Source organism: Peromyscus maniculatus, chromosome 9 (assembly GCF_049852395.1).
Source record: "Peromyscus maniculatus bairdii isolate BWxNUB_F1_BW_parent chromosome 9, HU_Pman_BW_mat_3.1, whole genome shotgun sequence".
Lineage (NCBI taxonomy): Eukaryota > Metazoa > Chordata > Mammalia > Rodentia > Cricetidae > Peromyscus > Peromyscus maniculatus.
The window spans coordinates 75,139,446-75,164,897 of record NC_134860.1 but is presented as its reverse complement, the minus strand read 5'-3'; the positions used below and the strand labels follow the sequence as shown (position 1 = coordinate 75,164,897).

At 37.7% G+C, this 25,452-nt stretch overlaps 1 protein-coding gene across 7 annotated transcripts in view; it reads right to left on the bottom strand.

The window, feature by feature from the left end:
• Nucleotides 1-25,452, bottom strand: part of Ccdc122 (coiled-coil domain containing 122) — a 53,506-nt gene that overhangs the window by 11,123 nt on the left and 16,931 nt on the right. For 5 of the 7 annotated variants that reach the window (XM_042285209.2, XM_042285216.2, XM_006983830.4 and 2 more), the window contains 2 exons: nucleotides 14,918-15,316; nucleotides 14,042-14,158 (listed from right to left, as the gene is read on the bottom strand). In XM_042285209.2, the coding sequence (XP_042141143.1) occupies nucleotides 14,042-14,158; nucleotides 14,918-15,316 (516 nt within the window). Of the gene's footprint in view, nucleotides 1-1,726; nucleotides 1,914-14,041; nucleotides 14,159-14,917; nucleotides 15,317-24,951; nucleotides 25,075-25,452 lie in introns of those variants that run through there. The other 2 variants (XM_076545405.1, XM_076545404.1) reach the window with 2 other exon arrangements.

Here is a 25,452-nt window from a genome sequence, read left to right as displayed (position 1 = left end):
AGTTAAGAGATGCATGAATCTCAGAAGAGGCTTTGAACTTGGGACTTTTAAACATTGTTGAGACTGTGATAGACTATTGAGTCTTAAAGTTGGACTAAATATATTTTACATTATGACATTGTTACAAGCTTATGGAAGGCAGGGAGTGGAATGTGGTAGTTTGAATGTAATTGGCCCCTATAATCTCATAGGGAGTGCCACTGTTAGGACATATGGCTTTGTTGGAGTGGGTATGGCCTTATTGGAGGAAGTGTGTCACTGTGGGGACAGGCTTTGAGGTTTCCTATGCTCAGGATCCTGCCCAGTGTGTCAGTCCACTTCCTGTTGCCTACAAGATGTAGGACTCTCAGCTACTCCTCCAGCACTACATCTGCCTGCACACCACCATGTTTTCTGCCATGATGATAATGGACTGAACCTCAGAAACTGTAAATGAGCCACCACCCCAATTAAATGTTTTCTTTATAAAAGTTGGTGTGGTGATGGTGCCTCTTCACAGCAATAGAAACTCTAACGAAGCCAGAGCTAAACAGAGAATTCTTAAAAGAGAAAACTCAAATGACTGAGAAACACTTAAAGAAATGTTCAACATCCTTAGTATCAGGGGAATGCAAATCAAAACTACCTTGAGAGTTCATCAAACAGTCAGAGTGATTAAGAACAATAAAACAAGCATCTGCTCAGGCTGGCAAGGATGTGGAGTGGGGAGCACTCATCCATTGCTGGTGAGAATGCAAAAAGCCACTATGGGAATCACTGTGGCAGTTTCTCAGTAAGAAAGGAATCAATTTTCCTCAAGATTCAGCTATACCCCTCTTGGCCACATACCTAAAGAACACTTTATCCTACTACAGAGACTTTTATTCAACCATGTTTATTGCTGCTCTATTCATAATTGCCAGAAATTAGAAACAATCTCAATGTCCCTCAACAGGAGAATGAATAAAGAAAATGTGATGTATTTATACAATGGAGTATTACACAGCTATTGAAAAAAAAAGACATCCTGAAATTGCAGGTAAATGGATAAAACTAGAAAAGAAATCCTTCTGAGTGAGGTATTCCAGACCCGGAAAAACAAATATAGCATATATGTGTGCTTATATATGGATATTAGCTATTATTAAGTCAATAATATCCAAGCTACAATCTGTAGAACCAAAAAGGTTGGGTATAGGGTAAGGGACAAAGGGGTGGGGGATAAAGATCTTGTTAGGAAAAGGTAATAGAATAAATAGTTATGGATGGTGGGAAAGGGCTAGAATGGGAGGATCAATGGGGAGGGGAGAGGTGGATGATGAGAGAATACAGGGAGAGTTAGCTAAAATTAAGGGCCATTTGAATGGCAGTATGGAAACCTAATATAATAGATGCTTCCTAATATATATATGAAGGTGCTCTACATGAAATCACTAAATAATGGGGGACGACAGAGTCCCAGCTTGCCAAATATATTAAACATAACAAACATATTAAATAATGAAACTATATCCAAAAGAAGCTTTTCAATATATTGAATTTCTTTAAAAAGTATAAATTTGTTTAGTGTGTTTTCTGATGCTGTGATAAACCCTATGACCAAAAGTAAGTTGTGGAGGAAAGTCTTTTGGGGGCTTATAGATTATGGGCCACCACTGAGGAATTTCAGAGCAGGAACTCAAGCAGAAAACCTGTAGGCAGGAACTAAAGCAGAGACTATGGAGAAATGCTGCTTACTTGCTTGCTCGGTTACCCAACAGCCAGGCCCAGGTCCAGGGATGGTACCATCCAAAGTGGTCTGACCCCACATCCATCAGTTAGGAATTAAGAAAATGCTCCCACAGACATGCCCATAAGCCAGTTTGATGGTAGCAATTCTTCAATTGAGAATCTCTCTTTCCAGGTGACTCTTGTTTATGTCAAGTTGATAACAACTAACAAACACAACATTCATTTGTAAATACTGTATCTACTATGTGTGCTTATTCATTAATAATCTAACAAAATATACTTTAAAATATGGTTACTGAATATGATTAAATTCATGTTCCTAGATGCCTAACAAGCAGAAAATGGTTAATCCGTTTTATCAGAGTTGCAAACTAACTGATTTGTGAAATTATCCTTCGGTAAGCCACAGCTAGCTGTTACAGCAGATGTTACTACAGCTAGAAAAAGAACCCATTGGCATAAAACTGGAGCACAAAGAATAGGCTAATGACAATGCACGTTGCTTTCTGTTGCTGTGATAAGACACTGAAAAGCAGCTTGAGAGGAAAGGGCTTGTTCTGTTCATCTGTCCAGTCACAGTCCATCATGTAGGGAGGGCAGAGCAGGCGCTCAGGAAAGAATTGAAGCAGAGGCTATGGAGGAATTCATTTCTTCAACTGAGGATCCCTCTGCTTAGCTGCTTACAGGTTTGTTCCTCATAGCTTGCTCACTGTGGTTTCTTATGCCTCTCAAGACCACCCACCCAAGGATAGCACTGCCCACAGTGAGCTAGGCCCTTCCACATCAATTGGAAGTGCCCCAATCAAGAAAATGCCCCCACAGACTGCCTACAGGCCAACAACACTCAGATGCATGTAATTGACTTGATTTCCATGCAAGCTGTTTTTCATAAAGAAGATGCAGTATTGTGATTCATAAATTACCTGTCTCTATAGAGTTTGCTTGTATAGTAATATGGGATACTTGACATTAAGACACTAACAATGTTAAATTTCTAAATTCACAGGCTAAAAAGCAGTTTTGGCCTAGAGGTGACTTCATGAAGGAAAGGTTACCTTGTAAGCTTCTTAAAGCCCCTCCAGGTGGCATTCTGATTTTGATAGCTGTCTTATGACTTGAATACCATTAAGTAGCTAAGAATGTGGTGATTCTATAGAGAATAAAGCTTGTTTACTTGTAAGAAATGTGTGGTTGCTCTTCTTATTTAGTTACTATTGCTAACTGGCAAAAATTTAAAAGAGAACTAGGTGTAGAAACAACATAAAACCCTGAACTAAATAGGGAAGAAGACCTCATATATTCATACTTTGATCTCATCTCCTGTGAGTTTTCTCTTTGTGCCTCCATACCAGACAAACTGCACATCTATTCCATGAGCCCAAGCATATTCACATTTGAAAGCCTTTGTACTTGGTTGTCCTTTTGCCTGCAAAGCTTTCTTGTGTGTTTGCACGACTAGATCCTTCATGTATTTCAGGTTTTTGCCAAAGAGATTCTCCAAAGAGAGCTTCTTGGTGAAGTTTCCTTCTCTTTGAGATCCAGTGTTTCACTTTTTCATTCCCTGAACCACATACATTACATACATTTTCACTGTTCAAGTTTTGTCCTTAACCTCATTCTCAAAAAAAGGTTTTATGTTTACTTATTGTTAATTTATTTATTATTGTTACCATTCTATCTTCAGAATTTAAAAGTAATAGGTAGATGGTAGGCACTCAAATTTGTTGAGTGGACTATTGAAGAAATAAATAGGATGAGGTGTTCTTTGTAAATCAAATGACTTAGAACACAACTACCTTAAGACCTAGAAGTTAACTAAACTGTTACCCTTTGTATGCCTCAGATGTTTGGATGTGGACTTCTTTCTCCAGCTTTTGGGAGATTTTTGTTATTAGTCTGTCTATTTGTTTTGTTTTTATCTTACCCTCTATCTGATGGATTGTAAGGTTTGGAATCTCTCCCAGACTTCTTGGAAGTATTGGTCATGCCTATTAACTATGTCCTTCTTCTATGTCTAGGTATGTTATTATCTTAACTGTTCCTCTAACCCTGAAATTCATTCTTTTGCATGCAGTGTCTGCTGGTGACACTTTATGTGGTGGTTTTTGTTTGAGAGATTACTTCCTTAATTTCCTGCATTTCATTCTGGTTTCTTTTCAGGGTTTCCATATCCTGGATTATATGTCCCTCCACATATGGAACTTTTGACACCAATTTACTGTTTTGTTCCTTTCAGGACTGTCTTACTGAGACCCTGAATATATGATCTTAGTTTGTTATCTGATTTTTTTCCTTTTAAATCCTTGATATGGCCATTTGGGAAGTTAAGTTCTGAGTCAATGTATGTTGCTTGACATGGGCATGGCCATGTGAAAGACCCAAATTCCTCAGACCAATGGGACTGGCAAAGCTTGCCCAGAATGAGGTTCGGAGGGATGGCAAAGAATCCATCAGGTCCAAGTGCAAATGCTGACAGTGTGTGCAGAAAACACCCACGGCAGCTTTCTCCTCCAGGATGGTTATGGCCTGAAGACTCCCCCACAGAGCCTGGTCTTACTGAGGTTAGTCCTGTTTCCTTGTTCATCTATGCACAATAACCCTGTTTATCTGTAGTGCAATAATCCCACTTCCCTGTTCAAATGTATATAATAAACACAAACTGAGCTTCCAGGGTACTGTAGTTTCTTCTTCTGAGAGCCGAGACTACCTGATCCCAGCCTTTCTCTACATGTGTCTGTCCTTTCTTTAGTCCCTCATAGATCCTAATCAGGGTTCCTGGACCCAAGCCATGCAAGGACATGGCAGCTATTAACTCTTTTTAAAAAATAGTATCTGAATTTTCTCAGACATTTCAGCCATCTCGGTGGCTTTGTGTTTCCACTGTGTGGGAGTTGGGAGTTTGGAATGGAGCAACGTAAGTCCTTGCCTCTTATTCTTTGTGTTTCCTAGTTGTGTTCAGTGCATGTATTGATGGATATGCCTCTGTTTTATCTCTCCCTCTTCCCAAATGTATTTGGTTGTCTCAGTCCTCCAATAGGGATGTCTTCATTAGGAATTACGTTTTCTGCAGCTTTTTTGGGGGGCATGACGTTATCTCTTACTTATTTATCAGTACTCCTGTTTTTGCCTAGATGTAGGAGGCCCTTTGGTCCTGTTTCCTCATTTTGCTTCAGAGACAGTGGTGATAGAATACTAGTTGGAGAAAATGTAATTGACTTTCTAGAGCAAAGGGTATCACAGCATCAGAAAACACACTATACAAAGGGTAGAGAAATGAAAAAGAACAGGAAAAGAGATAAAAGGAGGTAAGGCATGAATGAGAAGGAAGGCATATGGGGTGAAGGCAGGGGAGGCAGAGACTGTAAGTAGAGAAATGCAGGCAGGTAGGTGAAGAAAAGATGGAGAATTAGAAAGGTCTATTGTGATGAGATAAAAGCTAAAACACAGTGATTTAACAATATACAAAATGGCAAATAATTATAAAACTAAACAATTAGAAAGAGAAACTAAACTACTAACTCATTAGGAAAATAAAAAACAAAGATATGACAAAACATAACAAAAACAAAGAAACAAAACTGCCATAAAACCAAAACATACGAACTTATATACAAACCAAGCAAAAGCAAAGGAAAGGATAGTAACTTGCAAAAGAAGATTTGGGTCCAATTTTTTCACTCACTGGACTATGAGATTCCTCCCTCCCCTGTATTGTTATCAGTTTCCCAGTTCCTGGAGAGACTTCCAGTGAGATCAGCTGTTAGATACATGACGCCTATGTGGCCTTGCAGATAGGCACTTCTGTAATGTACATTTCTTTCAGCAGGAATTTCTTGGCTTTGGACCCCATAAAGTGGGGACAGGGATGGTGACTGCAGGTCTATCATGAGCACCCATTGCCCACTAGTGGCTGCTGGGGTGCTGGGGCTCATTCGTGGTGGTCAGGCTGTTTCCAGGGGCAGTAGTAAGTGAGAGTGCTTTCAAGGCAGAGACTCACTTGTGGCGCAAGTTCTGCAGGCTGTTTGCTAGCAGATGCACTTTCTAGGTTGGTTCAGAGGGAATCAGAGCCCACAGGGAGTATCCCAAACTGTGGCTCCTATACAGCTGCACAGTTGCATGGTGTCAGCACAAGTTACCTGACTGTCATTAGGTGTTTAAGGATGAGTGGTGGGTATGGCAGGAGTTGCTAGTCTGAGCAGGATAGTAGTCCTGCTCAACCTGTTTCACTTACTATAACTACCCACCGCTTGCTCAAAAGTGGTTTGAATCGGCCATGTTATCTAGAAGTCCATCAATCAACTTCTAAGCAATTCAAGGAAAGTATTCCTTTATTCATCCATATATTTTCCACTTCACGTTATTTGCAGGATTATTCTTTTCCACATTAAGAATGTCATTTAGCATTTCTAGTGAAAATATACCAGAAATAAGGTCTACCAGCTTTTGCTTATTTGGCAATTTCATTATTTCACCTTTACTTAAGAAAAAGTATGTCATAAAATATAAAATTTTTGATCAGTATTTTTTCTTTTAACACTAACTTTCTGTTGTTTATTAGCCACGACTGTTTCTGACTTTTAGAAAACCATTTGTCACCATTTTAGTGCAGTTAATGTTGAGTTTGGTTCTAACTTCAGTTAAATCACTGGTAGATCATCTTAAACTTGTAAAAGTTAATACTTAGTAGAATGTCTATTTCTGTTTTGTCCTGGGATTTAGGGCTTTAGCCACCTTTGTCTCAGTTATCATTATGGGTGTTATGATTTGAATGTAAAAAATGTCCTCACAGGCTGATGTGTTTGAATATTTGTTCCTCAGCTGATGACATTATTTTGAAAAGCAGTAGAATCTTTTGATCATGGGACCTACCTGATGGGCACAGGCTAGGAAGGGTGTTCGTTAGAGAGTGGCCATCCCCCAGCAGGAGCTCTCTGCTTCCACTCTGCAGATGAGGAGTGCCACCTGTGTGCTCCTACTGCCATGAACTCTGCTGGGTTTTCCCTGTCAAGGACTCTACCCTTTGAACAGTGAGGTAAGAAGAAATCCTGCCTCCTTTGAGTTCCTTCTATCTATTTGGGCACAGCGGTCTTTACTACTAGGGTTCGGCAGTAGCAGAAGAAGGTAAATTCTCTTACGAGCAGATACTGAAACCTCAGCTCCTTAACATTCTACCTGTTTCCAATTGAGGACCTTGGAATTTTATTCACACATCCAGTTTAAATTACAGACAAGGCTTTGAAAGGAACTAATACGAAAATCTTGTAAAGCCAAATTTACTATTGACCCAATTAATATCATGAGGGAGTAAGTCTATAAAACAGTATAAAATTATTTTAAATGTAAGATATTTTGTTCATAATTATTAAGAGAAAATATATTACTGAAAAAATTAATATTACTTAATTTTTAAGAGAACGTAACAGAGCCTGGATCTTATGATTCTCTAGTACTAATTCCTGGTACAAAAAGATATGTATAGTACAGTACTTTTAATAACGAAACTGGTTAAATATTCATTAGATGTAGCAGGATGATAGAAACTAAGGTGTAGAAATATTGCTGGATGTCTTATAGCAATTAAAAAATTAAGGTGGGCTAATATATATTAAAATGGAAATTGTGTTAAGACAGATATGAATAAGTAAATTGGTTGTCAGATTATATGTACAGTACATATATAATATACCCATGTCTTGTTGTGAGTGTGTGTTTGTGTGTAAACCATGAGTAAGAGGTAAAAACAATGGGAAAGAGTAATAGGAGGTAGTTTCAAAGGAATGATAGAGTGTTCTCTCTACTATTTTACATTTTCATTAAGGAAAGTATATTCCATTTTAAATATGACTAGGAAAAAGAGTTCAACAGATCAGGGATCATATTTTGTTCTGTTTCATTAGATACAAATTATTAAGCTTATAAAATTATGTGTCATAGATTATTATTAAGATTTAATTATATATCTTATATAAAGTTTTTGGAAAATACAGGAACTGAAAAATAATAATAAACCAATTAACATTCAACCTTTGTTTTTGCATTTTCTCTAGATTACTAAATTCTTACCATGTTATCATGCTATCTACTTGAATGCTTCTTTTAAAGATTTTATTGTCTTTAAGCGTGTGTGTGTGTGTGTGTGTGTGTGTGTGTGTGTGTGTGTGTGTGTGTGTTTCTGTGTATGTGCACGTGAGGGCACATGAGTTCAGGGCCTACAGAGGACAGAGGCATCAGATCCCCCAGATCGGAAAGCAACAGGCAGTTGAGAGCTGATATGGGTGCTGGGAATGAAACTTGTGTCTTCCATAAAAGCAGTAAGTGCTGTTAACCACTCAGCTAGCTCCCAGGTCCTACTTGAATAATTCTTATACTGCCTTTAGCTTCCCTTTTCTCCTTTTCTTCCCTGGAGTTTTCATATAGATTGACTGGCTTCTGACTCTGTAATCATTTCTATTCTTAACATCCATAAATGGATGTATTTGTCAGTTGTATAGACGAGTGTCGTGTGGCACCCAGTCAAACACTCTTTGTAGTGGCTCTGAAGTGCACTCTTTCCCCCCGCCCTTTGAAATGTGAAGGCCAGACTGTACAAAATTTAGGCAACAGTAGATCATCAGTGCTTTATAGAATGTCTGTTATCACAAGATACTGCTCGAAACGCTCATCGATTGCTAAATCATCTTAAACTGCTCCAGTTTTTCCTTGAATTTGGCAAATAACACTTGTTATGCTTTAAGCTAAAAAAAAATCAGACTGTTGCTAAGTGCTTTATATTTGAATCATTGTGTTCATGCTCTCTCAATTTTTCTTGGTGACTCATATTTTATTATTGCCTCCATCTTCTAAAAATATAAAGGTAGAAAATAGGAAAGAAAGACGTTTAGGGATAAATATTTAGAAATGTCTTTTTTCCCATTTCATATATGACCTAGAAATACTGAAAACATTATTTGGCAGATAAAGATTGAAATTCAAGACCGTTTCTATTTTTTGAACAACAAATGTAAAGGATAGGAATACAGACTCTAAAATATGCAATGCATAAATGTTTGAAAACATTAAAGATTAGAACAAACAATGGTATAGTTAAGGCAAAAAAAATGACCTATGAACTGTCTCAGAGCCATGGATAACAAAACTCAGGAAGGACAGAAAATAATATTCACGGGAAGAAATAACTAGTACAGCCTCCCAGTACTGGAATTCAACCTTCTTAAAAAAATTTGGTTATTTTCAGAACAAGAATGATTAGTCAATAACAATTAGTAAGAACAATTGTTTTCAAAAATGTATTTGTTTTTCATTTTAATAATTATTGTGGAAACTTTTAACTTAAATTTATGAATATGATATTGTGACAAAGTTGAGGATTACTTTTTAATACATTAGAAGCAATAAAACTACAACTGAAAAGCTTAAAATACAGCTAGCCCTATTAAGCTTAAAAGTTATTAAATTTCAGAGCAAGAAACTTTATGATGAAAAAAATTTAAAAATGGAAGATGTTAGGGATAATTCCTCAAAATCTAGCATTAATGGCCTCTTATTCTTTAGCATTTAAAGTACCAATTATCCATACTATTTCTGACAAAACAGAAATGTCTTCATTTGCTGGTTCTTCCTGTGTGACTAAGAACCCTAAATATCAAACATAAAACAAATATCAGAAGCCTCTGAAAAACTAGAGAGAAAAAAGAAATACAGGTAGAGAATTCAGGCCCTAGGAATGACATGCATTTCCATTTCTCTTACATACTCCAGAGAGGGTTCTTGAGAAGACAGCCATCAGAAGTGTCAATAAATACTCGAAGGGAAGTCTCCAGGGAAACCTCCTCTTTCTCGACAGATGATGAAGAAAATGGCAGCCTCCCAAGACAGAACAATTTCAGATAGTAACTCTTCTCCTCCAAAGAAATTCCACAAAAAAGATGTGGCTCTCCACCACCCACATATGAGGAGTCACTAAAACAATCCCATAGTATGTCATTGCTAGCACTATTGAAGTTCTCTGTCCAGCTGCTGGGTGGTTTCAGTGGGCTAACTGGGCGGTCCTGAGCTGTGTTGCCTTCTAAGTAATAACAAGCTAAGTCTTTTGGAATCAGTGGAGCCCATGAAGACGCTACTCTCATCAAGTTGTAGTAAAAGCAGAGGAAGCCTAGTAAAGCTGGGCCTTCACCAGTACTGGGCCTTCACCAGTACTCGGGGCTAACACAGCAATGTGTAATTAGAGCAGAGGGTGTGTGTGAAATGGCAAAGCACCTGTCAAGTGCAGGATGGGGTGCTAGCAGCAGAGGTCTGGAGGGCCAGCCAGAACACCCACACCTGGTTCACAGTGAAAAGAAACTCTTCTCTCTCCAATGGATGTCGACAGAGACTACCAGGAAGATATGAACTTAAGCTGCTGCCTGGAAGTAATTATGATGTAGGTCTTAAAACCTATTAGGCAACAAATTCAGGTGTCAATAGAAAACTAGTTATCATACAAAGAACCGAGATCTCAAACTGAATAAGAAATGACCTTCCCCATGCACCAACACCTCTGTAACCACATCACAGTTATCTGATGAGCAGTTCAAAGCAGTCACGATGCACATGCAACAGAAAGTCAAAGACATAAGAAGATGAAGAAATACTTTGCAAAGATTTAAACAGAAAATTTAAGAAATCAAGTGGAATTTAACCAAAAGTTAAAGTTTTAACCAAATCTTAAGTTTTTCACTTAAGATTTAACCAAAAGATTAAATCTTAAGTGAAAAACTCAGTGAATCTCAATAACTGGAGAGAAAAATGGAAAAAAAAAGTAATCAAGAAGAAAAGCACTAGAAATCACTCAGTTTGAGCAGGAGATAAAATTAAATTAACAAAAGGGTGATGGAAATGTATGAAATTAACTTTGGTGATGATCACACCAGGCAGAAAGTATACTAAAATTCTTTGGATTTGATGCTTTAAATGCTAAATTATAGTATTACATGTAGTGATTTATCAATAAAGTTTTTTTAAAAATTCCACTGAAGAAATTCCAATTTCATGGAGAAAGAGACACAAAAGCACTTTCTAAACATGCCCGGGAAGTTCAATATCTTGATTAAGAGGCAGTTCTGATGTGTGCAGATATTAATCAAAATTAATTAAGCCAAGCATTTAAAATGTATGTACTTTCTCTTTAACAATGGCACCTAAGAACATGTTATTGTAAGAACTTATTACATAATATCAAATTTCTTAACAAGATGTTTTCAGCAATTTGCAGTCATATAAAGGATGTATTAAAATTAAGGTGCTTTTCATCTTTCCAACTATAAATAGTGATAATTTTGTAGCTAAATAAACCACATTACAGCTTTAACTATCAATATTTTATTGTTAAATGGTACTAGAAAAAACTAGATAGTCACTTTCAGAAGAATTAAATTAGACCCATATCTCTCATCCTGCACAAAAATCAATTCAAACTTGGTCAAAGACCTTAATTGAAAATAGGGAATGCTGAACTTGCTAAAGGAAAACACGGAGAATACACTTCACGTCAAGATGTACATATAGACAAGAGCTTTCTGACTAGGACCCCAATATCAGAAGAAATATTCCCAAATATTAACACATGGGACGACATGAAATTTAAGAAGTTTTATATAGCAAACTGAACGGATGGCTTCAGAATGGGTGAAAATATTTGCTAGCTTATCCTGCCAACAGAGGACTGATTGATGTCTACAAAGCATAAACAACTGTAAAAATGAAATTCCAAAAATAAAATGTGCCATCAACAAGTGAGCTAATGAACCATTTTCAAAAGAAGAAAGGCAAATGGCAGTATTTTTAAGATGTTTAATATCTTTAGCCATCATGGAAATGCAAATTGAAACTACTCTGAGATTCCATATCACCCCAGTTAAACGGTATCAAGAAAAGAAACAAATACTAGACAGATGTGTGAAGTGGAGGAGCCCTTGTTCACTGCTGGTAGGAAAGCAACTTAGTAAAGCGACCATAAAGAGCAGTGTGGATGCTTCAAAGTGTTAAAAACAGAACTTCCATATGGCCAAGATATACCACCCCTGGGCATATGCCCAAGCGCTCATCCTATTACAGAGATTCTTCCACAGCCATGTTTATCACTATTCTTTTTTATAATAACAAAGAAATAGCTGTCCAAGAACATATGAATGGATAGTGTAAATGTAGTCTGTACACACAATAAAGTTTATTAAGTTAAAAAGAAAAGTGAAATTATGAAATTTCTGTGAAAATGTAAAGAACTGGAAAACATTATAGTAAGTGATGTAATCCAGGCTCCAAATGACAAATACCAGACTTTATCTCTCTCATATGTAGATCCTCGCCTCTAACTGCTGACTATGTGTCTCAGGTGGGGAAATCAGAGCCTGGAGAAAAGAGCCCTGAATGGAGGGCACAGGAAGACACGAGCCCAAAGTGAAAGGGACCCTGGGGATGAAGAGTATAGTAAAGAAGAGGGTGGAGGACGACAGAGGACGGGCAAGAATAACAACCACAATGAAGTGCATATGCAAATTGCACTGGGAACCTAATTTGTAGGACAATTTAAAAATAAAAATGCAATATTGTTTAAAAAGAAAATACAGAAAAAATGTTAAAGTGATTTTTCATTTTTTGTTTGCTGATTTATTGTTGTTGTTTAGATCCACACGCTTAACTAATTATTTCTATGGCACATACTCATTGGGTTTCTGTTTTGTTGACATGTCCTTGACTTTTTCTCCTCTTTCATATGTCTTACAAATTTTTCTAAGAGCTGAGTCTGTCCTCTCTAGTGTTAGGGAAGTGAAAATATTTAACCATAGAGTTTGTGAAGGTATTTTTGTCTTTAAAAATGTTTATTTAATACAGAGTTAAATTTTCTCTTGCATTTCTTGAGTGCTCTTAAGAGAATAAGCACAGGTAGTATAAGATGGAAATTCAACTTAGCATCCTCTATATAGTTGAACCAATGTTGTCGCATTTATTTGTGTGTGTCGGGGTGGGTGGGTATGGTGTAATGCTGGGTATGATGTAATGCTGTGTGCTGTGATGCATGTGTGTGAGGGTGAGTGCATGCCACAGTGGCCCACGTGTGGAGGTCAGAGGATAAGCTGCACCAGCACGGTCTGTCTGCCTGTCCTTCCTTCACGGGATGGTATTCAGGTTGTTTGTCTTGGGAGCAAGCACACTCACCTGCTGCACCACCATCCCACTGGCACGGTTCAGCTCATTCCATTTTGTCATTCATGCACAGGAACTACTTTTAGAGCTTTTCTCTGTCTCATTAATCATTTTTCTAGTTTCACACCACTTATAGACTACCTTACAACATTTTAATAAATTGATGTGTAAAAGAACACAGTTATAAACGAAATGCTTAGTCTAATTTGAATTCCTACTGAACTATAAGATAAAATCATGGTGTTTTTTTCAGAAAATACATAAAGGTAAAGGCTTTTCATCTTAAAATTATTTAGGTGTTTTCATATCATGTCAATTTATTGTGTTAAAGGTGAAAATTATTTTTCATTTGCTATTAACAGCACATTCTTTTCCATACTTGTTCTCCATTTATACAAATGACAAATGTCTAGGGTGGCACTGCATGTTAAAAAATTAGTTTCCCTTTCATTTTCCTTATTTATTTGCTTTGGTTTGGAGACAGAGTCTCAATCTAAAGCCAGGACTGGACTCTAATTTATGGCAATCCATCTGCCTTAGTATCCTAAATGCTGGGCTGATGGGCAAGAACCACAGTACCCACCCTCATTTTCATTTTGTATAGATATTCGCTGTTTTTAAACTTGACTCCTCAGAGTTGCAAATATGAAATCAGGAAGTTTAGAGCAACAATGCTTTCTATGGCTCTTTGCTCTATTTTCAAGATTCTGATATCTAGAATGGTCATTCTTTTTGACCATCTAAGCCTTTGCTTTGTAGCCATTAATTAGGTACTAAGTGGTTAGTAGAATGAGACCTGGATGAATTCCAGAGAATTCCAAACCAGATATCTTTTTTTTTTTTTTTGGACATGGTATTACTTTGTAGACCAAGCTGGTTCAAACTCTACCCTTCCAAGTGCTAGGATTACAGGCATGTGTCATACCTAGTGTAGACCATATTTGATGTGACTACTTGCTTTGTTTGAATGCTTTCACAGACTTGAAAGAAGTGTTATCTCTTGCTATATTTTAGTAGCTTATGTTTAGTCAAGTTCTTCCTTGTTCTCTGGCTGTTTTGAAAATCAAAAGTAAGTTATAGAAATACAAATATAACATAAGTTTAAGACACAGTCTCATGAAATATTTAAACATAAATAATTAAGACTCACCTCTATTTCTTTTCTTAGTCTCTCATGTGTCTTTTTCTCTTCTTCAATAAAATATGTTTTCTCAATGATTGAATCTTTTACTGTCATAATTTTATTCGTTAGCTTTGAAATATCTTCCTGGATATTTGTAAAATTTAAAATATACAAGTCAAAAACCCAATGGTCAAAATAAATTCAAAACTTTCAGGGCTTTCATAATTTATGAAAACTAGCCTAATCAAAATTTAACTTTGGAAAACAGGATTAAAACATTACTTCCATAGCCATACAACATAGCCACAAAGCAAACCTGGATTTGAAAACAAAATAAGACACAAAGGGAAGCAATAGCTGTGTTGCTGATTCCCTGAGAACAGTGCAAAGGGTACTTTTTCATTCTCTAGCAAGGAGTGGTAGGTATTTGAAGTCTGTGTCCTCTATGGCTTTCAAAGATTAGTGAGAGGAATACAAAGATGCCCATTGTACAATTATGAATTCAGCTGGTTTGCATAACAGCATTAATCACATGAATTTATTCCGTCTAGAATTATCAGAATAGAGGGTGAACATTTTTCATGAATTACACTTTCTGCAGTAAATGGATTAATTGTTCACTGTGATTTTGACCATATATATACATATATGTGATTACACACACACACACACACACACACACACACACACACACACAGAGCCACAGATAATCTATATCTCCTTTAAGCATCTGCACATTGGGAAATTGTTATTTAACTTATATATCTGATTGCTGTATGTACTTACTTAAGTTTTAAAAATCGTGAAAAGTTTCTGAATGTAGAACTATAGGTATTGGATTAATTTAATTATTACTATATGTACTACAAACAACAGAAGAGTTTGATAAGTAACACTTCAAACCTGTATTTGTGTTGCACATCTTCCTTGTGGATTCTGGAGATCTTCCCTAAGATCTTCTTTCATTGTCTTTAGGTTTTTGATGAGCTCTCGTTTTTCATAGAGTTCAGTCATAAATGAGCATTTGCTTTCTGTCTCTCCTAAACTATCTTTATAGGCTTTTATTTTTGCATAATATGCATTATATTTTATCATTTGTTCCTCAAATTGTTCTTGGGCTGTTTCTGTATCAAATTTCAGCTTTACACTTTCCGAATATAAGGACTCAATTTGAGCTTCCAAGAGTCCACAATGAAGTTTGGAATTCTCCATGGCAGCATCTTGCTGGTGCATTTGCTTCTCTGTTTCTTTAGCTTCTGCAGCAACAGCTGCTATTTGTTTTTCAAGATCATGAAGTTCAATCTGTAATATATTTCATAAATATCGTTAATTATTAATTCATTGCATTCAGCAGAGAGGAAAGTCATTATTTTAATTCATAATGCACATAAGAAGTCACAATATAAAAATACATTTATAAGATATAGGAAAAATGATTCATAATAGGAGACATGCAATATCATAATATGCACTTATTTTAGAATCACAGAAGGGTCCCAGAGTTGTATATTTCTTACTTGCTCATCTAATTCTCAAGTATTAAAGTTATATAGTTTACCATCTTATGCATAAAGGAGATAATTGGTCATTTTAAAAAATGTGTTCATAGGTACCAGAAGTATTCTTTCAAATAAGACAGTATGGTAAAATTTATATAGCCCAGAGTTAAGTAACCTAAAGACTAGGTTCCAGTACTTTTACTGCTTTTTACCAATCTCTATGACCACATGTGAGCTTAATTACTCCATCCCAAACTCACTTTCTTCACTTGCAAAATGAATATACAGGTATCTATTTTGCTTTTCTGAGGCATCAGTCATTGTTTACTCACACATCCTTGTGAAAACCTGGTTTTCACATCACCAGTTTTCTTTGGAGCTCCTCAGTTATTTCTTACTACTTCTTGGTTTCAACAACTCCTTCAAATATAGGATTTCCTCAGTGTTCAGTCATCACATTTCATCTTGTCATTCTATATGTACAGACTGAGTAATTACATAAATGGTCCCATCTTTTCTATTTTCTGCTAATGCTTCACAGACTATGTGTGGCTACTCAGTTCTATACCCATCTACCACGGGTCACTTCAAATTCATCATGTCCTCAAATCAGACTTTCCTTCCTCCCTTCCTAGTCTATTTTTATCTGTATCAGTTATCAATGCTGAAGCACAAAACCTCAGTGGCATACAATACAGTGTTATTTATCATGGACATGCCCGGGAGAAGCTAGTGTTGTTAGGTGATGCATATGGTTGAGAGCAGGGAGCTGATTTTGGTCAGTTTGCTCCTATGTGTGGGGGTTGCTGTACTTCTCTGTTAAGTAGCTTTTAGGGAAAACACACTTTTAAGTCCCCTTAAACATGGGATATGTATTCACTGAGTTACGTCTCTTGGTTTTTCTGAAAAGGGAAAACTAAATTGTCCCACGTGAAACTAAGCACACCTCTGCTGCTGGCTGGCTGCCTGTGTAAAAAGCAAAGGAGGGCATTTGTTTTCTTTTTAGCTTTCTTTTTATTTATTCTTTGTGTGTTTCTCATCATGCCTCCTGATCCCACCCATCTCTCCCCACCTCACCCCCAAATAAAACAAAATATAATTTAAAAGAAGAAAGGGGGAGCAAAAAGGAGAAAGGGAAAATCTCATCATGGAAGCTGCAGAGTGACACAGTGAATTATTCAGTAAACCTCTTTACCTACACATTTTTACATGCAGATGTTCATCACAAAGAATCATCGGTCTGGTTCAAGGCCCCTGGTCTCTGCTATACCATGGACGAGGGCCCTCAATGGGATTCTCCGTGGACATCCTGTTGATGCCCTGTGTCATGGAGATCTTGCAGCCCTGGGTCCACAGGACCGACCCCAGGCCCAGCCCCACCCCAGTGCTCCAGCAAATCACAAATAGGGTGGATGTTGGGGTGAGCCAACACATAACCCTGGTTCTGGGCCTGGGTAGTTGCAGGGTTGGTCAGCCTGCCAGCTCTCCCCTGTCCTCATCACCAGGGGGAGCTCTCCAGCACTGCCCTGGCTAGTTCATCCCTTGCATCAATGAGCAACGGGAGGGGAGGGGCCAGTTCTCCAGGTTTCACATCCTCAGGGGCAGTTCTCCCACACCTACACCTTCTGGGCCAGCTCTGCTGTGTTGTCCTGGTGAAGTGTAGAGGCCACTCTCCTGAGTGCTGCAGCTGATGAGGTGTAGGGACAGCTCTCCTGCTCCTTTAACCTCGGAGTTCTTCTGCCTCAGGTGTGTATGGGCAGGGGGGAGGGCAACCCAACAACCCCCCCACCACCACCCCCCACCCCCACCCCCCGCCACAAGAGAGTTGAGTAACGAGGACAGCTCTCCCATGCTCACAACTTCGGAGCTGGCTCTCCCACACCACCAACAGGGTCAGGTCTACTGCACTGCAGAGGTGAGGGGCAGGGTCCACTTTCCTGAGTGCTGCAGCTAAGAAAGCAGACACCAATAAGTACAGCTAGAAGATGGAGGGCTGGGAACACCTACATGTTGGTGGTAGAAATGTAGTTAAGTCCAGTCACTACCAGAATCAGTGTGAGTGCTCTCAAAGTGTAAACCAGAACTGCCAGGTGATTCTGCTGTGACACTCGTGGATTTACACAGAAAAAAAGAGTCAACATTCAATAGGGGGAAAGGTAAAGGAGATGGAAGGAAGGCAAAGCATGGAGGAGTTGCCAACACCCTCAACAGTTATTATTATCACTATTGTACAAGTGATTAAAACTGAGTTCGGAGATGTTAAATAGGAAAGGAGACAAACTCTGGAATCCCGACTTTGAACCTAGGAGTGCTTGATCCTGGGCTGTGCAATTTTTATTTTGTCTGCTAGATCAATAAATATATGAGGCATGTCTTTTTATAAATTTAAGTAGATCTAAAATTTAATAAACAAATGGGAGTTGGTAAAAATGTTATATCTAGCAAAGCCTTTTCCAAATTGAGAGATAAATATCTCTCAAAACAAGCACAAATGAAGGGAAATCATGACCACCAGCCCATTACTCCAGAAGATATTTGAAGGGATACTATGTAAAGAAAAGGAAGACAGTCTTAATAATGAGGACACAGGGAAGAATAAATTTCAGAAGAGGGATGGATAACAAAGGAATCCATCAAATGCAATAGGAGGGAGGGATAGTACAGAACAGTTATCCAACCAACCAGAAAAATAACCAACAAAATTATGGCAATTAGTAAACATCTGTCTATAATAACCTTAAGTGTACATGACTCCAATTCACTAGTAAAAGGACATGAGTTATCTGATTTAAAAAACTAGATCTAACTTTCTGTTGTCTCCAGAAAAATACTTTACTGGTAAGGACACCTATAAACTGAGAGTCAAAAGACGGGAGATAATCTACCCAGCAAACAGAAACTGAACACAAGTTGACATACCTATTCTAGTATCCGATAAAGTAGATTTTGAGCCAAAATTATCCAGAAGAAATAAAGAAGACCACAACATACTCATATGTAAGGAAAATACATAAGGAAGATGAAATAATTGTAGGTATGCATACATGAAACACTGAGGCTGCTATAATGGGTCTAAAATGTCAGCTAATCCTGCTACAGCAGGAGTGAGTGATTCCAATCTCTCTATATATAGGTCATCCAAACTAAAAAGTAGCACAGTTAAAGTTAAATTACATCAAAAATCAAGCAGACTTAACAGGTATATAGAGAATAGTCCACCCTAGAGAAAATGAACACACATTCTTCTTAGCAGGCCATTGAACCTTCTCTGAAATAGCTCACATTCCCGGACACAAATTAAGTCTTACCAAATACAAAAGAATCAAAATAAGTTCTTGTATCTTATCAGACTACAGTGAAATAAAACTAAAAATCAATAGAACAATATATAAAGAGTACCGAAATATATGGAGATTAAACTGCACATGTTGGAATGATGAGTGAGTCAATGGAGAAACCAGAGAAGAAATGAAAAGTTCCTTGAATTGAATTGTGGTGGTTTGAATAATAACAGTCTCCCTAGCCTAGGGCATTTGCACACTTGGTACCCCTTTCAGAGGTTCTAGGGGTGGTGGTACAACCTTCCTAGAGGGCAGGCTTGGAAACTTAAAGTATCTTCCCACTTGCAGTTCACTCTCTGCTTCTAGTTACAGTTGAAGATGAGATTTCTCAGCTTCCTGTTCTACTTACCTGCTGCCATTCCTCATAGCCATTGTGGGCTCTCCCTTTAGAACTATAATCCAAAATAAACTCTTCCTTCTCTAAGTTGCCTCTGGACCTGATGTTTTATTACAGGAAAAGAAAAGTAACTAATGCGGAAGTGAAAATGAACACACAGCTTACTAGAGCCTTTGGGATACAGCTAAGGCAGTTCTAAGAGGAATGTTTATAATGAATGTTTACATGAAACAATTTAAAATAGCTGGAATAAATAACCCAATGATGTACTTCAATGTCCTTGAAAACCAAGAACAATCTAACTTAAAAGCAGCAGATGGCAGTAAAGAATAAAGATCATGGCATAAACTAGTCATTTTGTAAGTAGTTTAAAAGAAACTTACAAAATTGGCTCTTTGAAAAAATAAACAATATTAACAAATTCTTAGCCAAACTAACCAAAAGAAAATGCTCTGAGCTAGCAAGATGGCCCGGTAAGTAAAGGTGCTTGCTTCCAAGCCTGACAACTCGAGTTCGATCCTGAGAGAGTGAATGAGAAAATGAGCCCCCTAAGTTGTCCTCAGACCTCCACAGTGGCACACCAATGTAGGGACACACACTCGCATAAATAAATAAATAAATAAATGGGGGGAAATGAGAGATGACACAGGTTAACAAAATTAGAAATGAAAAAAAGATAAATTCCTACACATAGAAATAAAATACAGGTTATCATTAAGGAGTACTTTAAAACTCATATTCCAAGAAACTAGAAATTTTAGAAGAAATGGTTAAATTCCTTGATATAGATGACTTGCCAAAATTAAATAAAATACAGCTTAAACAGATCCATAATCACTACTGAGATTAAAGCAGCAATTAAAAAAAGACTTTCCAACAATGAAAACTCCAGGTCTAAATGCATTCAGTGTCAAATTCTACAAGCCTTTAAGAGCTATTGCTTAAGGCTCCTCCATAAAATAAAAAGGGGAAGAACATTACCAAACATCTTCAATAAAGCCAGCATCATCATGGTGTCAATAGCAGACTGGAGCTGAGAACAGAAGGAAGAAACCTGTAGACCAAGATCACTGATGAATATGGGTACAAAAACTCTCAATAAAGTTCTATCAAACTGGATTCAAGAATACATTAAGATCATGTGTGTGGATCAAGTTGGTTCCATTCCAAGGATGTAAGATTGGTACAATACATGTACACTGGGACGAGTAACTCAGCACATGAGTAGACTTGAAAGAAACCACAAGATCACAACAGTGAATGTACAAAAGTGAATTGTTAAAGTTTAATAAATACTGACAAAAATTCATAAAAAAAATCCTGAAGAAATTAGTAGTAGCAGGTACATACATCAACATAGTAAAGGCTATATTTGATAAACATATAATCAACATTATATTAACTAAGGAAAAACTGAAAGTGTTTGTTCTAAAATTTTGATCAAGGGTACCTACTCTTTCCATTCTTTAAAATTCTTTTCAATTTTAAAATAGTTTATTTTTAATTATGCATAGATATATATGTACCTTTGTGTGAATTTTTGTACATGTGTACATTATCCAAAGAGGCCAGAAGAAGTTATGGATCCCCTGGAGCTGGAAGTACAAGCAGTTGAGCTACCTGACATGGGTGCTGGGAACTGCACTTTGGTCCTCTGTGAGTGCAGTATGCACAATAAGACAAGGGAAAGGGATAAAATGAGACAAACTAGAAAGGCGGAAGTCAGATTATCCTTATTTGTAGATAACATAATCCAATGCACCCAAAAGACCCTAAATATTCTACCAGAAACCTCTTAGAGATGATAAATACTTCCAGCAAAATAGTAAGGCAAAAAAAAAATCACTGCACAAAGACTAGTAGCTTTTTCTCTATAACAAATGCATCAAGAAAGATATCAAAGACAAAATTGTATTCACAATAGCTTTAAAAATACCCAGGAATAAGCCTACACAACAGAGTAAAAAAGAACACTACAGTGCAAACTCAGCCTTGGGGTAGGATTGGAGCAAAGAGAAGCAAATCTCTGGACCTGGTCTAACAGCCAGCTTAGCCAACTTGGTGACCTCTGTATTTGTTGAGAGACCCTGTCTCTAAAGATAAGGAGAAAATTACTGTGCGAAGACATCAGATATGGACTTCTGGTCTCCATATGCACATGCACACACATGCATGTACTCCCACATAGGAGCACACACATCCCATACACCCCTCCTTGACACAGACACATCCATCATCCCACAGAAGAACACAGGCATAGACAAGGATTTTCCTGACTAGTTTTCTAATAACACAGGAAATAATTCCGAGAATTGACATGAGAGTACATGAAATTAAGATGCTTCTGCACTGCAAAGGAAAGAGTCATCAACAAATAAAATGGGGGAAAATCTCTTCCAACTCCACATTAGACAGAGGATGAATGCTTAGGATATATAAATAAAGAATTATAATCATTAAATATCAAAAATCCAAATCAATAAATGGGCTTATGATATGAATAGACAGTTCTCAAAACAAGAAATATAGATGGCAAATAGATACTTGAAAAAGTGTTCATCTTCATTAGTCATCAAACAACTGCAAATTAATATTTCTTTGAGTTTCATCTTACCTGGTCATAATGGTTATGACCAATAAAACAAAAGACAAGTGCTTGGGAGGATATAGGGAAAGATGAAGTTTTATTCTCTGCTAAAGTGAATGTCAACTTGTACAGCCGCTATAGAAATCGGTATGTATTTCTGAAATATTTCTACAAACAGAGCTGTGCTATGACCCAGCTACACCACTCTTGAGTTTATACCTGAAGTAATCAAAATTGTACTTTCATGTTTATAGCTGCACTAATCTCAATAGTCAGGAAGTGGAACCAGCCAAGATGTCCAACAGATAACTGGAGAAAGCAAATACAGTACATGTGCACAACAGAATATTATGCAGCAATAAAGGAAAATGAAATCACAACATCTTCAGGAAAATGTATGCAACTGGAAACAGTTATATTGAGTGAAATAAACTTGTCTCAGGAATACAAGACAATTTTCTCTCATATGGGGAGTGTGTGTGTATATGTGTAATGAAACTAGAAAGAGGATCATGATAGAGGAAGAAGAGAACTGAAGAGAGGTGGGAAATAGAGAAGGTAGTGGAACACATGTAAAAAGAAAGCAGAAATGTGGACTAACTGGGGGAGGAAAGGAAGCCACTTGGAGAGGGAAGGGGTAGATGCAGAGGGCAGTAGGGTGAAGGGAATGACTAAACGAGCTGTCTTAAATGAGTGCTGGCTGGAAGACGATTTAGGCTGGCTTTAACTGGGCTGGCCGGGGTGTCTTGGCTTTGTCTTATATGTATTAAGCTCCAGAGGTATGTCCTTCTCATGATAGCAAACACAAAAAAGTGGACATGTGACTATGTAAGAGCTTTACTAAAGCTTTTTGCTTGACTCAATTGGGCTAACACTCTAGCTAGTCACATGACCAAACTCAGCCTCAAGGGGTGGAAATGAGTCCAGCACAATGGGAACACAAAACATATAAATTACAAGAGAAAACAGGTTCATTGAAAGAAAGCTAACATGATTTTGTTCTTCAGAATGAGCCTTACTGGGAGAGTCACAGACTCATAGCTAGCCATGAGAACTTAGAGAACATTAGGAGAGTGAGAGCATCATACCCACAGACAGCCATGAGGGTGCTCTAAAGACATACATGGGAGCCTTTAGACCCCATTTCCTTTCAGAGCCTGAGAACAAAGGAAATTTCTCTGAATTATATGGTGTTTGTTTGCTTGTTTGAAGGGGAAAGCTCTATACCATGTGACCTAGTTTGGCTTGGCCTGGCCTGCATGCTGTGTTAGGAAAACACTGACAAATATAAAGTTCTTGATCTAGAAATCAAGGGGCCCGGGCATCATAGCATCAAATGGGAGGGAGACCACAGAATCCTTTGTAAGAACTGTGAGGTCACAGCACACCCTAATCAACTGGGTAGCTATTTCCTGAGCTCTGAAAGAGAAAGGCAACTAGAGGATCTGTCACCTAACAGTAATATGTCACAGTGTGAGTATACAGATAAAGAGACCAGAAGTACACATCAGCACAGCACAGTCACAAACATAATCCACAGGACCACCTTGAGAAACAACCCTTGTCTAGTCTATAGCCTTTTTTGTTTCTGTATTTGGTTGTTCATCCAGTTCTACATCAAATCCCACTTAAATAACTGCAGGACACTTGTCCTCCTTCTTTCTTTCTGTCTACTACTGTCACTGCCTGTAAATCAATTTGAAGGGTTGGAAGAAAGGCATGATCAAAAGTGAACTCTCACTTCAAACCCTTCTATGGAAGACTCCTCTGCTGTTTTCCTGGCAGAGCCATCTCAACTATGCATCCATATTCAGCCAATATCTGAATCACACCAAACACACTCCTCCCACAGGTCCATTGATGTCTGAAAACTGTACTGGTTTTCACCGGGTAGTCAAAAGCTGAGAAGTCATTCCTGATTCTTTTCATTTGCCTCTACATTCTATTTGCCACTTTCAACAAAGCTCGATGATTGGGGTATCAAAACAAAATCTTGAATATATGGATAGGATGCAGCTCAGTGGCGGAACATTTGTATAGCACACATGAGGCCCTGGGGTCCATCCCCAGCACAAATAAATAAATAAATAAATAAATAAATAGGTAGGTAGGTAGATAGATAGATAGATAGATAGATAGATAGATAGATAGATAGATAGATAAATACCTCAAATTTATTTTGACATATCTTTATCATAGGTGGTACAGCCTGACTTCTGACTCATCTCATTTCCATTCTTGCCCCTCTTCACCAGCTAGGTCCCATGTGTAAGCAGAAAAAAAATTTTAAAACATAAAACACATGGCGCGCTTCCCTGCTCAAACCTCTCATGGTGTCCTGTCACATTAATGACACAATTAAATCCCTGCAAGTGGCTTCTAAAGCCATGTATACATTGATCCTAATCTCTATTTGCTGCCTTTCCTACTCATTTACTACACACTTGTTTTCCAGTATCCTTCCTGTTTATCCATTATGCCCAGTTCCTTCTTAATTAAGGACATTTGTAATTGTTGATCCATCTACCATAAAATTCTCAGCCTCAGGCCAGCAAGACAGGTCAGCAGCTGAAGTGCTAGCTTTGCAAGCCTGACACCATGATGGAAGACGACAGGCAGCTCCACAAAGTTATCTTCTGACATCCATCCTTGCACTGTAGCATGTGGGTGCCCGAATTCACATGCCACACAAACATGCAATAATAATGTGTAACAAGTTTTTTCTGTCCTACCAGCCAACTTCCAAATAACAACACTGAGACTTTTTACTAATTATGAAAGCTTGGCCTTTAGCTTAGGCTTGTCTCAACTAGCTCTTATAACTTAAATTTGTATTAATCTGTGTTCTGTGATGTAGCACCCATCCTGCTTCCTTCATGTCTCCTTGTGTCTCCTGCCCCTCAATTCCTCCTCCTCTTCCTTTCTTTCCCCGGAAATCCCACCTATACCTCCTGCCTAGCTATTGACCATTCAGCTCTATATTAAATCAATCACAGCAATATATCCTCACATAGTGTACAAATATCCCACAACAGTAAACAAAATGGTTTAAAATCCTTTGCCCCTCACCATTCACAGTCAGTTGTTATATTCCTCAGGGGAACCTTGGTTGAACTGAAATAAGAAGTAACTACTCACCCTCCCCATCACTCTCACATATTACCCTATCCTACCTCCTTTGCAACATATCAATGAGTGACTCTCCTTCAAATAGCTTACAGTTTTCTTCCTCTATTAGAAAGTAGCAGCTGTGACTACAAGAACCTTGTCTGTCTTCTTCATCACCACCTTCCTCTTAAGACAGTGCCTGTCACAAAGTAAAAGCTCAATAAATGTTTATGAAATGATGGACACATATATAAGAAAAGGGAACAGATGTTCTGTTGGCTACAGTCAAGTTATTAATGATACTAGCGTGCAAACTTGGTATAGGGAGACATAACATTTCTACCAATTAGGTCATCTCTTTTCTTTCTTAAAGTAATGTAATCGACCATTATATTTTGTTACTAGCTTTAGCATGTTTTCTTTGATCTATTTCCACCCTTAAATTAGAAATATATTGCTACCACCACCTCTCCTTTTCTCCCTCTGTTCCATCTTATTAAGATGCAATCAAGGTCAATAAATTCCAAATCTTTACATTTTGAAATCTGATGGATTTTGAATTTAAA